Source organism: Eleutherodactylus coqui, chromosome 12 (assembly GCF_035609145.1).
Source record: "Eleutherodactylus coqui strain aEleCoq1 chromosome 12, aEleCoq1.hap1, whole genome shotgun sequence".
NCBI lineage: Eukaryota > Metazoa > Chordata > Amphibia > Anura > Eleutherodactylidae > Eleutherodactylus > Eleutherodactylus coqui.
This window is the reverse complement of record NC_089848.1, coordinates 114,901,718-114,917,203: the sequence shown is the minus strand read 5'-3', so window position 1 is coordinate 114,917,203 and position 15,486 is coordinate 114,901,718. Positions and strand designations below refer to the sequence as shown.

The 15,486-nt window shown below is 42.7% G+C and overlaps 1 protein-coding gene across 1 annotated transcript in view; it reads left to right on the top strand.

Moving 5' to 3' along the window:
- LOC136586513 (unconventional myosin-Ig-like) overlaps positions 1-15,486 on the top strand; it is a 174,755-nt gene that overhangs the window by 35,916 nt on the left and 123,353 nt on the right. Inside the window, exons 12-14 of the mRNA XM_066584633.1 lie at positions 1,419-1,489; positions 1,684-1,758; positions 11,113-11,245. Of these exons, the coding sequence (XP_066440730.1) occupies positions 1,419-1,489; positions 1,684-1,758; positions 11,113-11,245 (279 nt within the window). The remainder of the gene's footprint in view (positions 1-1,418; positions 1,490-1,683; positions 1,759-11,112; positions 11,246-15,486) is intronic.

Here is a 15,486-nt window from a genome sequence, read left to right as displayed (position 1 = left end):
ATACAGTAAGAGAACCCCGACGGACGTCTTAAACATCGGAGCTGTACAGCCTTAAATCACAATGTCTCTAGATGTCAGACAGTGGATTGGAAAGGGTTAATACAGACCTCCTAAATATGTGCATATGCACCCTTAGCCTGGGTTCACATGGGGCGGAATTGCCGTGGAATTTCCGTGCGGAATGTCCGCATGGCAATTCTGTCCGCAGCTCCTAATCCCGGGATTAGCCAGCAAAGTACACTAGATTTTGCAAAAATCTTGTCCACACGCTGCGGTCAAGCCGTGCGGAAACGGACATGCGGCGCGGAAAACAAAGACACTGCATGTCAATTCTTTTTTTCATTTCCGCAGCAGCATCTCTCCTCTCTATGGGGAAAGATGGCCGCAGTGGAAATGCAGGTGGCAAAACTGCTCCAAAACCCGCGGCTAAAGGCTGCGGGTTTTGAAGCTGCGCTTATCCCGTGGGAATCTCAGGGTTTTTCCACAAGATTTTCGCGGGATTTCTGTCCCGTGTGTCCCCAGTTTTAGGGCTATTCGTTCACCCGATTTAACGCTCAGATAGCCACGCTGTTTTAGCGCGGCTTTCTAAGCGTTTAAACAACGCTCGTCTGAATAAGCCCATAACAGTGTGGTGCCGGTCTGCTTTCCTGTAGCCCACCCTGTGCATGTGGTCCCATGAAGATTTGTCTGCTCCACTAAGAGCCTGGGAGATCTTCCCCTGTAAGGATATGTTCACATCTGCATTCGGGAGTTCCGTTTTGCTGCTTCGTTATGGGAGCAGGAAAGTGAAATCCCCGGCCGAAATGATTCATCTTATGTCAGAACCGAATGGTACCAAATGCACCTCACTGACTATAATGGTGTCTGTTTGGTCTGTGTTCAGTTGTCCAGCATTTTATCGGATGATAGGTCTTTCATGCAGGACTTTTTCTTAGAGTCATAGAACGGTAGAGTTAGAAGGGACCTCCAGGGTCATCTGGTCCAACTCCCTGCTCAGTGCAGGATTCACTAAATCATCCCAGACAGATATTTGTTCAGCCTTTGTATGAAGACTTCTATTGAAGGAGAACTCCCCACCTTCCGTGGCAACCTGTTCCACTCATTGATCACCTCACTGTCTAATATCTAATCTGTGTCTCCTCCCTTTCAGTTTCATCTCATTGCTTCTAGTCTTTCCTTGTGCAAATGAGAATAGGGCTGATCCCTCTGCACTGTGACAGGCCTTCAGATATTTTGTGCCAGATCTGACTGAACGTCTGAATGGACGTTCCTAATGCAGATGTGAACATAGCCTAAGAGCACAGACAGAAATCCGCAGAGTGATGTTGTGCAGTGATACAGTATGTGGTCAGAGTCCTTACATCATATGTCATCACCGCTGGTTCTGATTATTAATGTAAAATGTTCATCTCTTTTAGCTTTCCCCAACAGATAAGTCGATGGCATTTAACCGAGACTTTCGGATAAAGCACTATGCTGGGAATGTAACGTGAGTGTAACCCTTTATGTATTGTCCTTGTGCACATGTGGAATAAAGAATAAACGAGCAGCGATTTACCTACTGTATGTGTTTCAGATCAATGGCTGATTAAAGCGCCACATATCATCAGCACTATAATAATACTTGATTCTTATAATGACTTGTTCACATCACATGACTATAATATCCCTTTATGGCTCTAGGTATTCAGTGGAAGGATTCCTCGACAAAAACAAGGATACATTATTCCAAGATTTCAAGCGCTTAATGTATAACAGGTGAGACATTTATAACATATGACAACTCTTCCTGTCACATATTAGTTTTTGTATAACGGACAGGATTCTGTATTTCCAGTTATCATATTTTCAAAATCATAGAATGGTAGAGCTGGAAGGGACCTCCAGGGTCATCGGGTCCAACCCCCTGCTCAGTGCAGGATCACTAAATCATCCCAGACAGATATCTGACCAGCCTTTGTTTGAACACTTCCATTGAAGGAGAACTCATCACCTCCTGTGGTAACCTGTTCCACTCATTGATCACCCTTGCTCTCAGAAAGTTTTTTCTAATATCTAAGTTGTGACTCCTCTCTTTCAGTTTCATCCCATTGCATCTAGTCTTTCCTTGTGCAAATGAGAATAGGGCTGATCCCTCTGCAGTGTGACAGCCCTTCAGATATTTGTAAACAGCTAATAAGTCTCTTTTTACCCTTCTTTTTTGCAAACTAAACATTCCCAGATCCTTTAACTGTTCCTCATAGGACATGATTTGCAGACTGCTCATCATCTTGGAAACTCTTCTCTGAACTTGCTTCAGTTTGTCTGTCTTTTTCAAAGTGGGGTGCCCAGAACTGGACACAGTATTCCAGATGAGGTCTGACTAAGGAAGAGTAGAGGAGAATAATGACCTCACATGATCTAGACTCTATGCTTCTCTTATTACATCCCAGAATTGTGTTTGCCTTTTTGGCTGCTGCATCACATTGTTGACTCATGTTCCGTCTATGATCTTAGTCTTTTTCACATTTGCTGCTGCTTAGCCAAATTCCTCTCATTCTGTATGTGCTTTTTTATTTTTTTTGCCCAGATGTAGGACTTTGCATTTCTCCCTGTTAAATACCATTCTGTTAGTCGCTGCCCACTGTGCAAGCTTTTCTAGATCTTTTTGAATACTCTCTCTCTCTTCCCTAGTGGTAGCGATCCCTCCCAGCTTTGTGTCGTCTGCAACTTTGATCTGTTTCCCATCAATTCCATCCTCCAGATCATTTATAAGAATGTTGAACAGCATTGGGCCTAGGACCGAGCCTTGTGGTTCCCCACTTGATACATTCTTCCCCTTGGATCTGCAGCCTTTTATGACCACTCTTTGAGTACGATCACTCAGGCACCACACCATTGTGTGTTTTTTGTGTTATAGGTTTGAAGTTCTATGCTGATTAATTTCTTAATAGATTTTTATGGCAATGTGTTCTTTGGTTTTAAGATCTAGAGCTCCAAATCTCCTGCATAGATATGGATTAAAAATGCATTAAGCTATGCTAGGTCACGAAATCATCCAAATTTTCCTCTCTATATATAATGCATCCTCTCCTCCTGTCATCGGAAGCCCTGCGCTGATACATCACACCTTATACACTATATGCAGACATCTCCATGTGCTGAGCTATTTTCAGAGCAGCCCAATTATTCCATTTTAAGTATCTAACTTCACTTGTGTTCTGGTAATTGCAGAATGAATCAGTGTTCAGGCAGCTCCGTTACCCTCAGACGTTCTCATTTGTTTTCCAGTGATTGGCCAGGTTATCAGAAAGGGCTAATAAGGAATATTTGGGGCCCCTAGTATGAAGTTATAGGAGCCTCTGTTAGTAGGTTTTTGTAAAGCAGTAACTTTTGTACTTGGATTCTGTCAATGTGGATGAGAAATATACAATATAATGATCCTGCTCCCCAGTACATTATACAATACAAGGTTAATGCATGATTTGTGCTATTTCAGTTTAGTAGAGATTAGTAAAAAAATTGTCCCTGACCCCACTGATTTCACTAAAGGGTTCAGAGCATGTTATAGAGCCTCTGAACCTCTTTGGTGCTGCTTGCACTGCTGTGATATTACTGGAACACTACCATTGTGTCTGATGTGACTTTTAGTAGGAGAGGGGTTAACCACCAGTGGTGGAGTCTAAGCTCATAACCCCTCCGTATCATCTTCTGTCATGTCTATAGGATTTTCTTCTCCACTTATCAAATAAACTCTGGATTCTCCAAACAGAGAAGTCTCACCTCACCCCACTCCAGTGATGCCTCCTGCTGGCAAACACAACCCTGTTGGTCATAGGTCATGCCCTCTAGCGTACATATAGGGGTGCAGAGGGTGAGGTTGCACCTAGACCCAGGAGCCCTGAGGGCCCATAAAGTCTTTCTTCTCTATATGGCAAACCAATACTATCAATGAAGCTATATAGTTGTGGGCCCAGTTCCAGATTTTGAACTAGAGCCCAGCAGCTTCAAGTTAAGCCTCTGATCATGCCTCTCCTGTTCTCTACTCTCTGTCATGGCAATAGGTGCCCCTGGTGACACCAGTCTGGTGCCCTATTTAATGGCAACACTGGTTTCATCACTTCACTATTGAGGTACATTCTTTGCTTGAGTCTTGTTCCCAATTGCCATTGGGAACCCTGATTTTTGACTTTGGTTTTGTTTCCTGATTGTGTTTCTGTCTCGCCCCTTGATTGCCTGGTACCTGTTCTTACTCCTGGTTCTAACCCCTGGCCTATCCTCTGAGTAAGACTCATTCTTCATCATATAGCATCTTGAAAGCCTTTCTAGTGATGACCCTTGGCAACTTTCTTGACTACATTACAGTTCTATCAGTGTTAATAATGTTAATTGATGCCTATTCTGGTAATGGTGACCTGGAAAGCTGACCTAAAAAATCTATACCTCTTTGCGGGGGATTAAGAGTGAAGAATATGGGGATTGCTCAGACTCTGCAACTCAGTCTATTCAACACTAAATGAACTGCTGCTTAGAAGATCCACTTTAAGTGAGAAACCTTACACGGTCCTTCTTCTGTAAATTGCTATATGGGAGGACACAAGCCCAAAACTGTGTTTTGATGTCAGTAAAGGAGCCCAAGCATACTGTTCTGCCTAGAACTCCTCTATACCCAGGACTTTCTGCCTTTGACTTCTCTGCCATCTTTTTCTCATTACACAGGGCTACTTTTTGCCTTGTCACTCCTCTCAATCCATGATTCATCTATGCTCAGGGACTCTTCACTGTCAAGGGAATCCCTTTCTGCCCGATGACTCCTCAGCTATAACTCCTATCATACTAGGGAGTGCTTTGCCCAGAACGTCTCTTCGTGATGACTACTCCATGCCCCAGAATAACTTGTCTCCTCAAGGCTCTTAGAAGCATAATTTGAAGTGACAGCTGAAACATATAAACATAGAAAATTAATGGCAGAACAAGCCCACATGGTCCATCTAGTCGGCTTTTATATTATTGCCTTTTTATTTCTCTCTTAGGGCAGATCTATGCTTATCCCATGTATGCTTGAATTCATTTATTATTGATTTTCCAACCACATCTGCTAGACATTTGTTCCAAGCATCTACTACTCTTTCAGAAAAATAATATATTCTGAGATTGCTTCTGATTTTTCTCCCAACTAATCTCAGATTGTGTCCTGTTGTTCTAAAACACTTCCCTCCTGAATGTTATTTATAACATCATGTCCCCCTCTCCTTTCCTTTCCCTCCTGTAACATATATAAATGTTTCCATCATGTCTCCTTCTCCCCTCCTCCTCCATGTAACCTATATAGAGGTTTCCATCATGTCCCCCTCTCTCCTTTCTCTCCTCCTGTAACATATATAAAGGTTTCCATCATGTCCCCTCTCTTCCTTCTCTGCTCCTGTAATATATATAAAGGTTTCCATCATGTCCCCTCTCTCCCTTCTCTCCTCCATGTAACATATATAAAGGTCTTCATCTTGTCCCCTCTCTCCCTTCCTCCATGTAACATATATAATGGTTTCCATCATGTCCCTCCTCTCCCTTCTCTCCTCCTGTAACATATATAAAGGTTTCCATCATTTCCCCCTCTCCCTTCCTACATGTAACATATGTAAAGATTACCATCATGTCTCCCCTCTCCCTTCTCTGCTCCTGTAATATATATATAAAGGTCTCCATCATGTCCCCCCGTCTCCCTTCTCTGCTCCTGTAATATATATAAAGGTCTCCATCATGTCCCCCTCTCCCTTCTCTCCCCCTGTAACATATATAAACGTTTCCATCATGTCCCTCCTCTCCCTTCTCTCCTCCTGTAACATATATAAAGGTTTCCATCATGTCCCCCTCTCCCTTCTCTCCTCCTGTAACATATATAAACGTTTCCATCATGTCCCTCCTCTCCCTTCTCTCCTCCTGTAACATGTATAAAGGTTTCCATCATGTTCCCTCTCTCCCTTCTTTTTTCCTGTAACATATATAAAGGTTTCCATCTTGTCCTCCTCTCCCTTCCTCCATGTAACATATGTAAAGATTACCATCATGTCTCCCCTTTTCCTTCTTTCCTCCATGTCACATATATAAAGGTTTCCATCATGTCGCTCCTTTCCCTTCTCTCCTCCTGTAACATATATAAAGGTTTCCATCATGTCGCCCCTTTCCCTTCTCTCCTCCTGTAACATATATAAAGGTTTCCATCTTGTCCCCCTCTCCCTTCCTCCATGTAACATATGTAAAGATTACCATCATGTCTCCCCTTTCCCTTCTCTGCTCCTGTAATATATATAAAGGTTTCCATCAGGTCCCCCTCTCCTTTCTTCTTAAGTTTTTTTTTTAAGTCTTTCTTGATTTGTTCTTGAAGTTTTGTTCTTGAGACCTTCTACCATTTTTGTAGTCCATCTTTGGATTATGTTCTATGTTATCAATGTCTTTTTGTAGATGAGGTCTATAGAACTGAACACGGTATTCTTGCTGTGGTCTCACCAGAGCTTTATACAGCTGGATTACCATCTGCCTTTTTCTACTGAAAAGTGGGAGTGGAAATTTGGGGCTCCATCCAGTTTAAAGAGCAGTTAATAAAATTCAATCCTTGGCAGATACACGTTATACATATTTTACACGGTAATTCTGCTTTCTTATGAAGAAAAGTCCATGAATTCTGAATTTCTACTTTTTGTCCATATCTAATATTTGAGTACCCTGCAATTGCTGGGAAAGAGCCAACAATGCAGTACCTGAGAAGGTGCAGAGCAGGCACAATCGCCGTGAGATAGGTACAATCGCCATAAACCCTAACAGAATGCAGTGAGCCAGTCTATAGACTGGAGAAGCTAATTGTCTAGTGCAGACTAATATGAAGCCACCGACTCAACCCAGCCCAGATTGGGGAGAAGTGACTGCAGACAAACCTAGTCTGCAATGTGAACGATACCATAGAAGCCAGCCAATAGATTGGTGCGTCCCACCATACAGGATTACAACTTACACTGACATGGCAGTGGGTTGCCCTGTATCTCAACAGTGGGTCACACTGGCTGACATCTTGGGCTTCCCCAGAAGTCTACAGCAAACTACATAAAGGAAATAATGATACACACTAATAAAATGCAATTGCTGGACTCAAGTAACTCTATTCTTTTGGTGAAAAAGTCTGTTAAGCTTATTAATAGTATTCTAACTGCCTCTAGTTATAATCTACACAGTAAAATCATCTGTAATTACTTTCTTTCTCTTATTCAGATTGCGACTTAATTGATAGATTCTGGGTTCTACTAAAGCTAAATCCTGCATTCTGCTGATTTCCATAGTTACATAGGTTAAAAAAAACACAAGTTCATCAAGTTGAAGGTTTTTGATCAATATACAACCCTATTTGTTACATTAAGTCCAACCTCAATGCTATTTGTTATTAGATAAGCATCCCACCCTTTTTCAAATGCTGACAAAGAATCTGCCTTTACTACCTTTTGGGGTTTGGCATTTCATAGTTTGACTGTTCTACTTTGTAAAGATCCCTTTTCTATAGTGATGTCTCACTGTGACCAGTGAGCAGTGCATTGTGGGAGCTCAGATAAAACTAAGGCCGCCTGCAGACGGGCGGGTCGGATCCGGCAGCAAGAATTCTCGCCGCAGGACCCAACCCGAGCGCCTGCAAGGACGAGCACGTACTCACCCACGCCCACCGGCTCTTGCTGTTTGATGTGCCGGCTTGCCGGGCAGCCGGCACATGCGCAGACCGGAGCCGGCAGTGGGTGAGTGACATTTCTGTGCAGGGCTCTGCGCAATATTTCGCGCGGCCAAATTGCGGCCATCTGCATAGGATTGCGTTTGTTAACGCAATCCTATGCAGGCTTCCAGCAGCGGAAATTCTGCGGGAAATCCTGCTGCGGAATTTCCGCTCGTTTGCAGGCGGCCTTACACAGTAAGGCTTTATGCACATGGGCGTGACATGCTCCGCAAACGGAATACCGCAGTGAAGTTCATCACGGCGCCCCCCCAAAAACCCCATACTCACTCCGGATCCGCTGCTTGAAGTCCCGCATGACGCGCCAGCCGTGTCACATGGCCCGCCGGTAGCGTCATATGACGCAGCCGGCGGAGGGCGGGGCGTGTATTCGTGCTATACTTCTGCTGTGCTACAGCGGAAGTATAGCGTGACAGTCGGCTACCATTGACCACAATGGAAGCCGTCCGTGCGTATACCCGTGGTAGAATTCTGCAGCATGTACATTGAGCTATTAGGTTCAATAGAACCTAACAGCTGCAGTGAAACGCCACGGATTTCCGTGCATTAGGCTTAAAGATGAACTATTAAGTGAACATGTCTGCCGGTGGGGTGGGGCTGATTCACTAGTTGTTTCTAAGCGCAAACAGCAGAATTTTGAAAACAGATTAGGATGTGAATGAAGACAATTAAACAATAGCAAAGGAAATATTTTCATAGTTAGATTAGATCATGCAAAATTAAATGATGAAATACTATTAAAGGTTATATTAAAAACCAGCATGCTGCACTATTTCATCCAAGGAAATGCCAGAGGGCAGCACAGAAGCCGAAAGACCGCATGAATCTAAGGTTGCAACCCGGCCACTAGCTCACCAGTGTAGCTAGTAATTAAATCCAAAGGTTGGTGCCGGTATTAATTCCTTACTGACCATATTAATGACCGGTAAAATATAATTGTTAACAGTGAGCATGGCCAGGCAGCAACCACACCATGATGTACTTTAATATACTTGATAGCTCCGGTCCGGTCACCGCTAATGTAATCAGAGATTATGAGCCCTCCCCCTGGTGTCTGCATTCCTGCATGTCCTGTACACAGCACAGATGCTGGGAGGGGTCAGAGTCTCTGATTACACCATTAGCTGGACAGGAGCAAAAGTGGGCGTTAAAGTACTTCATGGTGTTGTTTCTACTCAGTCAGAGGTGGGCATTATTATTGGGGCCACACAGGTAGCCGGCTCAAGCTTGACTCAGCCTTCCATCCTTCCAAGGTCGGTAAAATGAGTACCCAGCTTGCTGGGTAGTAAAAGATAACTGGGGAAGGCAATGGCAAATCACCCCGCTAAAACTGCCTGCCAAGAAAATGTCATGATGTGATGTCACCCTAGGAGTCAGTCATGACTCGGTGCTTGCACCAGGGGACTTTACCTTTACCTAAGGGGATTACTTTTAGTACTGGGGCCACTAGGGACTACACTTACTATTAGGGACATTAAGGGATTACTGTTACTACTGGGGCCACTTAGGGGGACACTTACTATTATGGACATTAGGGGATCATTATTACTCCTGGGGGCATCAAAGGGGCAATTTTACCATCTGGGCCACTAATGCAGACACTGTTACTACAGGGTCCACTAAAGAGGGCACTAATACTATTGGAGCCACTAAAGGGTACATGATTACTATTGGGCCACTGCGAGTCAGCGCTATTACTACTGAGGTCACTGGAATGACAGAGGTAACGTAATATGTCGCGATAAGCCATCCCTCTAACCACTCCCCCCCACCAAAAAAAAACATACCCCCTTTTACCTTGGTAGGTATTTTTTTTGTGACCTGGATCTGTTGACTGCAGGGATTCTGCTTTCCTTCTTCCAGGATGGAATAGGGAAATGGAAACCCTGAAAGCAGATGTGAGCAAAGCCTTATTTGTTCTGTTACATGAGGAAACATCCAGCATGTTTTCAAGAGTCAATTTGGGGCAGATATTCTTCATGCATGTGATCATTTGTCCATAAGGGGCACAGGGTATAATTATATAGAGGGGCACATGGAATTGACAGCAAATCATGCCACTGGGCACTGGTGTGACTATTACAGTGGAGGCATCATCACTGAGCTGGATTTCTACCGAATCGTTGGGTGATTTATTCTCACTGCATGTTTCTGTATAATGTTAGGAGTCTGCAGGTGTCTCTGGCTTCATATACACACTCGTTATAATTTGTACACTGGGTTTGTAGGTGCCCTGCAGGCTGTATTGTGAAGATCTGACTGCCATCAGGATATGCTGGCATACTGCCGGTGTCTTCTGTTCTGCCAAAGTTACAATTAATAGCAATCATCATCAGAGACAATTATCCTGATTTACATAATATGAGCACCAGTGACTGGGGACAAGGCCTAGTATAATGATATGATAAGGTGCGGAGATGTGATGGCGCCACCTATTGACAGCAGCATGCATTACATCTGTAATATGATTAAAGGTCTGACCATTGGAGTCTGTTCACACATGTAAGAAAAAATCATGAGCTAGAAAGATCATCAGAGCATCCAACACAGGATCAAATTCAAATATCCTATAGTCTAGGAAGTCTTCACTGTAATATGAGGAAAGAAATGTGGCAAGCGCAGAATAGTTCCAAGCCACCTAATTGCAGGAACTTCAACTTGGTAATATACCAAGCCTGTCCACTGCAGTGGGAATAGAGCTGTCTGCTTCCTGCAAAAATCCGCTCAGTGCACATGTGCATTGGCCTAGAGAATAGCTGATCGGCGGTGGTCCCAGGTGGCATAACCCCACCGATCTACTATTGATAACCTATTCTATGGATAGGATATTAATATTCAACAACTGGACAATCTCTCTAATCATACATGACTATAATCTTACAAAATCCCCGACTTGCGTCTGACACCAGGGATTACAATGTACTTCCTTCCCACCTTCTATGCAGCAGGGAATAAATTATTTCCCGCGTTCTTCCCACCAATTGGAAATACACTACCGCTACTCAACACATCTATTTTTGAAAGCATTCTTACTTTGCAGCATTTTTTCCACACCTGCCTAAAACTTTTGCACAGTACTGTATATTATAACCCCAGCTGCCCAGTACATAGGGAATAAGGAGGTAGATTATTCATAATCTCCCATGGGTGGTTACAAAGGAAGACGTTATTTAGAATCCTAGTTGTATAAAGAGTGAAAAGGGAGCAGGTAAATTCTAATCCCTGATGTCAAGTTCGTATGTATAAAAAGGGGTACATCATAATCTGACCCATAATATCTGGTGTACATTGGGATGGCAAGAGAGGGGAATATCTCTGTCTAAACTGTTAATATCTGGTGTGTCTCAAACTGTTGTTGTTTTTGACAGTAAGGACCCCGTTCTGAGGGACATGTGGCCGGACGGAAAGATGAGCATAAGTGAAGTGACCAAGAGACCCCTCACAGCGGCCACACTCTTCAAGAATTCCATGATTCTGTTAGTAGAGAACTTGGCCTGCAAAGTAAGTTACTTACTCTTCTATTGTTGGCAACACAACGATTGATGGCAGCTACACCACTACTTGCTGATGTTGAAATTAGTTCTATAAAAAGCAATGGCCCTATCCATGCAGCTATAGATTTGCTGTTGTACTATTGAATCTCAATGCCAGTAGGCTGCTGAAAAGTTCTCTCTAAAGTAAATAATGGTCTGGCAGGATTATCAACTTTTCTACATAATCCTTTTAGGTTTTAATATGAAGAAATCGGGTATCAGATATTTATTGGCGATAATGATTCAATTTCCATGAGGAAATTTGTCTTTGTATAAAAACTTTTATTTTTTAATCCAAAAATTATGGACTGCCAACATTTTTATGCAAAATCATAATGAATGACAATTATTATAAGGCTAGGTTCACACGGGGCGGATTTGCCGGGGAAATTCCATCCGGAATTTCGTCGCGGCAAATCCGCCTGCGACCGCTAATCCTGGGATTAGCCAGCCATGTGGACGAGATTTCTCAGAAATCTTGTGCACACGGGACGGCGAATCCGCCAGAAGCCGGCACTGCGGTGCGGATTAGCCGGCCGCAGCATGCTCATTCTTTTTCTTCCTCTGCTGCGGCTGCGCTCTCCTCTATGGGAGCGCCGGCCGCAGGGAAAGAGCGAGCGGCCGGGCTGCTTCAAAACCCGCGGCTAAGTGCCGCGGGTTTTGAAGCAGCGCTTCTCCCAGCGGAAATCTCACGGTTTTTCGCTGCGGCGAAACCGCGAGATTTCCGCCCGGGATTCTGCTGTGTGGGAACCCAGGCTAAGTGATACATGTCTACAGGTCAGAAACTGATAGGGGCTCATTACCAGCATTTACCATAAGCTATAAAGTGACAATAATAACACGCTCAAGTACCACCAGTAAGTCTGTTATTATACCAATGACAGTAATATAATAATGAGACCAGTAAGGCTGCTATAGTACTAGTGCCTAAGATGTAATATGAGACCAGTAAGGCTGGTATGGTACCAGTGCCCAGGGTGTAATATGAGACCAGTAAGGCTGGTATGGTACCAGTTCCCAGGATGTAATATGAGACCAGTAAGGCAGGTATGGTAGCAGTGCCTAGGGTGTAATATGAGACCAGTAAGGCTGGTATGGTACCAGTTCCCAGGATGTAATATGAGACCAGTAAGGCAGGTATGGTAGCAGTGCCTAGGATGTAATATGAGACCAGTAAGGCTGGTATGGTACCAGATATATCACATAAATTCTCCAGTTTTGCACCATCTGACAGTTTTTTCAGTCCTTAGGTTGAACTCTTCAATAAGTCTTAATATATTTTACAGTCTGAGCCAATTAAACACATTTCCTGCTGACGAAGTCAGTGCCTGAGAGATCACACACAGGATAATTGGTGTCAAGATGCCCAGTGTAGACATACCATGCTGGGTCCATCTGTGCTGCAGCTTGATATCGAGGGAAGAGATGTCCAGCTTTTCCTTATGGCTGAGATATCACTGCCCTGACAATACCATAGCGCTGACCTCCTGTAATTATATCTGACCAGAGACGTGGGGAGCGGCTGAGGATGAGGTGGGGTGAGCCACTACTGCAATGCTGTAGCTGGTGAATATGAATATAATGAGCATTTACAGCCTGCATTGATACAACATATTCTCCTCCACTCAGCACATAGAGATACATTGTATATCTATGACAAATGCTGGTTACCTGAGAGATAACAGCGCGCTTTATCATCCTGCATTCCCTCGAAGTGTGCAGTACCAGCCACAGGTAATACTAATTAAGCATACAGGCAGAAATATAGGTGTGCAATGGGTACAGCTGAAACTGAGGGCCCTATCACCAGAGGCCGACAAGTAATAGCTCAAGAGGCTCATCTGAAAGTAACAGCAGAGGGGATCAGTTTTCACATCCGGTTTGACCAGTTGCTCATCACTAAATGACACCCCCAGCTTTGCACTGTAGAGATTGATGCTGTATATCTGAAGGGCTTGCCCCAAGGAGAGCACCAGAAGGGGTGCTATTCCCAATTATTGTTTTACAGACTTGGTAAAAAGTCATACATTGATTTGAAGGAATGCTGCCTTCCAAGGGGTGGCGCTGCAGAGGTATTGTTCCATCTTCCTTATCTGCAGGTCTGAAGGAGAGCTAACACACAGGCCTGTGACCCCTAACACCAATTTAGAGATCATTGAACTGTCACATTTCTTACCAGTGGACTGATTAAGTAATTACATCTCTGCTCATCTTGTCTGGTATTGTTTTAAGTGTAAATTAGTCTCGCTTTGTCTGTGCCTTTTCATGTGTGTACATTTGTATATATATATATGCCACATCCACATCTGTTTCATTATGCCTGAGAAAGGATCCTTGGAGGTCCAAAAGCTTGCTATAACATCATGTATTTTTGTTAGCTATTAAAAGGTATCATATCTACAAGATTACGTGGTTTCTCATGCTGGGAACAATCACATTTTGCTCTACTGGCTAACACGGTACCATACCTTTTTTTTTTTCGTTTTACCTCCCTTTTATGACCAGGAAGATGGTTGTCAACATAAGGGGATGATTTAGTGTCATTGATGTGAGGGTGGTGAATTCTACAAATCAAAGGTGAACCCACCACATGATGACAAAGCAATAGGGAACTTTAAATAGTTAAATACTTTTGGTGGAGTTACCCTTTAACTCTCTCGACTCTACTGGGCCAGCCTGTGGGTGTCTCTTTTCTTGTGTACTGGTAGTATTATGCACTTTTATATCAGAATGGTTACATATCCCAGCTATAAAACTCTATTCATGGCTCCCTCCTCCTCCACTCAGTGTATATTTATATATAACCCTATTATCTGTAGTGCTCACACTGAGCTATTCTGCGCAGCCCTTTTCATCATCTGGGCGGCCTGCGGAGTAATCAGAACAGAACCGTTCTCCCAAATGTAATACTTCTCTTCTATTGTGCCTCCTTTGTATTAGTCTTAATAGCGTCTTATATAGATTTCTCGCTGAGACTTCTGAGGTTATTGTGCTGTCGCTAAACGATTGTTCCCATCCCTTTTTATCCAGCGTTACTTCATCCAGTTTATAGGCAAGTCACATCTAAATAAGCACAGGTGGGGGAGGGGGTTTAGTCACAGGCACTGACTGGTTATTCGACGTTTCATAATAAGGGATGAGTATACATAGGAGCAGTATTATTAACTTACAGTATATTCTCGTACAAAGGGGGCAGTATTATAGTAGTTATATTCTTGTACATAGAGGACAGTATTATAGTAGTTATATTCTTGTACATAGGGGGCAGTATTATAGTAGTTATATTCTTGTATATAGGAGGCAGTATTATAGTAGTTATATTCTTGTACATAGGGGCCAGTATTAAAGTAGTTATATGCTTGTACATAGGGGGCAGTATTATAGTAGTTATATTCTTGTACATAGAGGACAGTATTATAGTAGTTATATTCTTGTACATGGGGGCAGTATTATAGTAGTTATATTCTTGTACATAGGGGGCAGTATTATAGTAGTTATATACTTGTACATAGGGGGCAGTATTATAGTAGTTATATACTTGTACATAGGGGGCAGTATTATAGTAGTTATATACTTGTACATAGGGGGCAGTATTATAGTAGTTATATTCTTGTACATAGGAGGCAGTATTATAGTAGTTATATTCTTGTACATAGGGAGCAGTATTATAGTAGTTATATTCTTGTACATAGGGGCAGTATTATAGTAGTTATATTCTTGTACATAGGGGCAGTATTATAGTAGTTATAATCTTCTACATAGGAGGCAGTATTATAGTAGTTATATTCTTGTACATAGGGGACAGTATTATAGTAGTTATATTCTTGTACATAGGGTACAGTATTATAGTAGTTATATTCTTGTACATAGGAGGCAGTATTATAGTAGTTATATCCTTGTACATAGTGGGCAGTATTATAGTAGTTATATTGCTGTACATAGGGGGCAGTATTATAGTAGTTATATTCTTATATATAGGGGGCAGTATTATAGTAGCTATATTCTTGTATATAGGGGGCAGTATTATAGTAGTTATATTGCTGTACATAGGGTACAGTGTTATAGTAGTTATATTCTTGTACATAGGGGACAGTATTATAGTAGTTCTATTCTTGTACATAGGGGACAGTATTATAGTAGTTCTATTCTTGTACATAGGGGATGTCGTAGAATTCCTTTGCGGAATCACGGCTTACTCAATTTGGAATG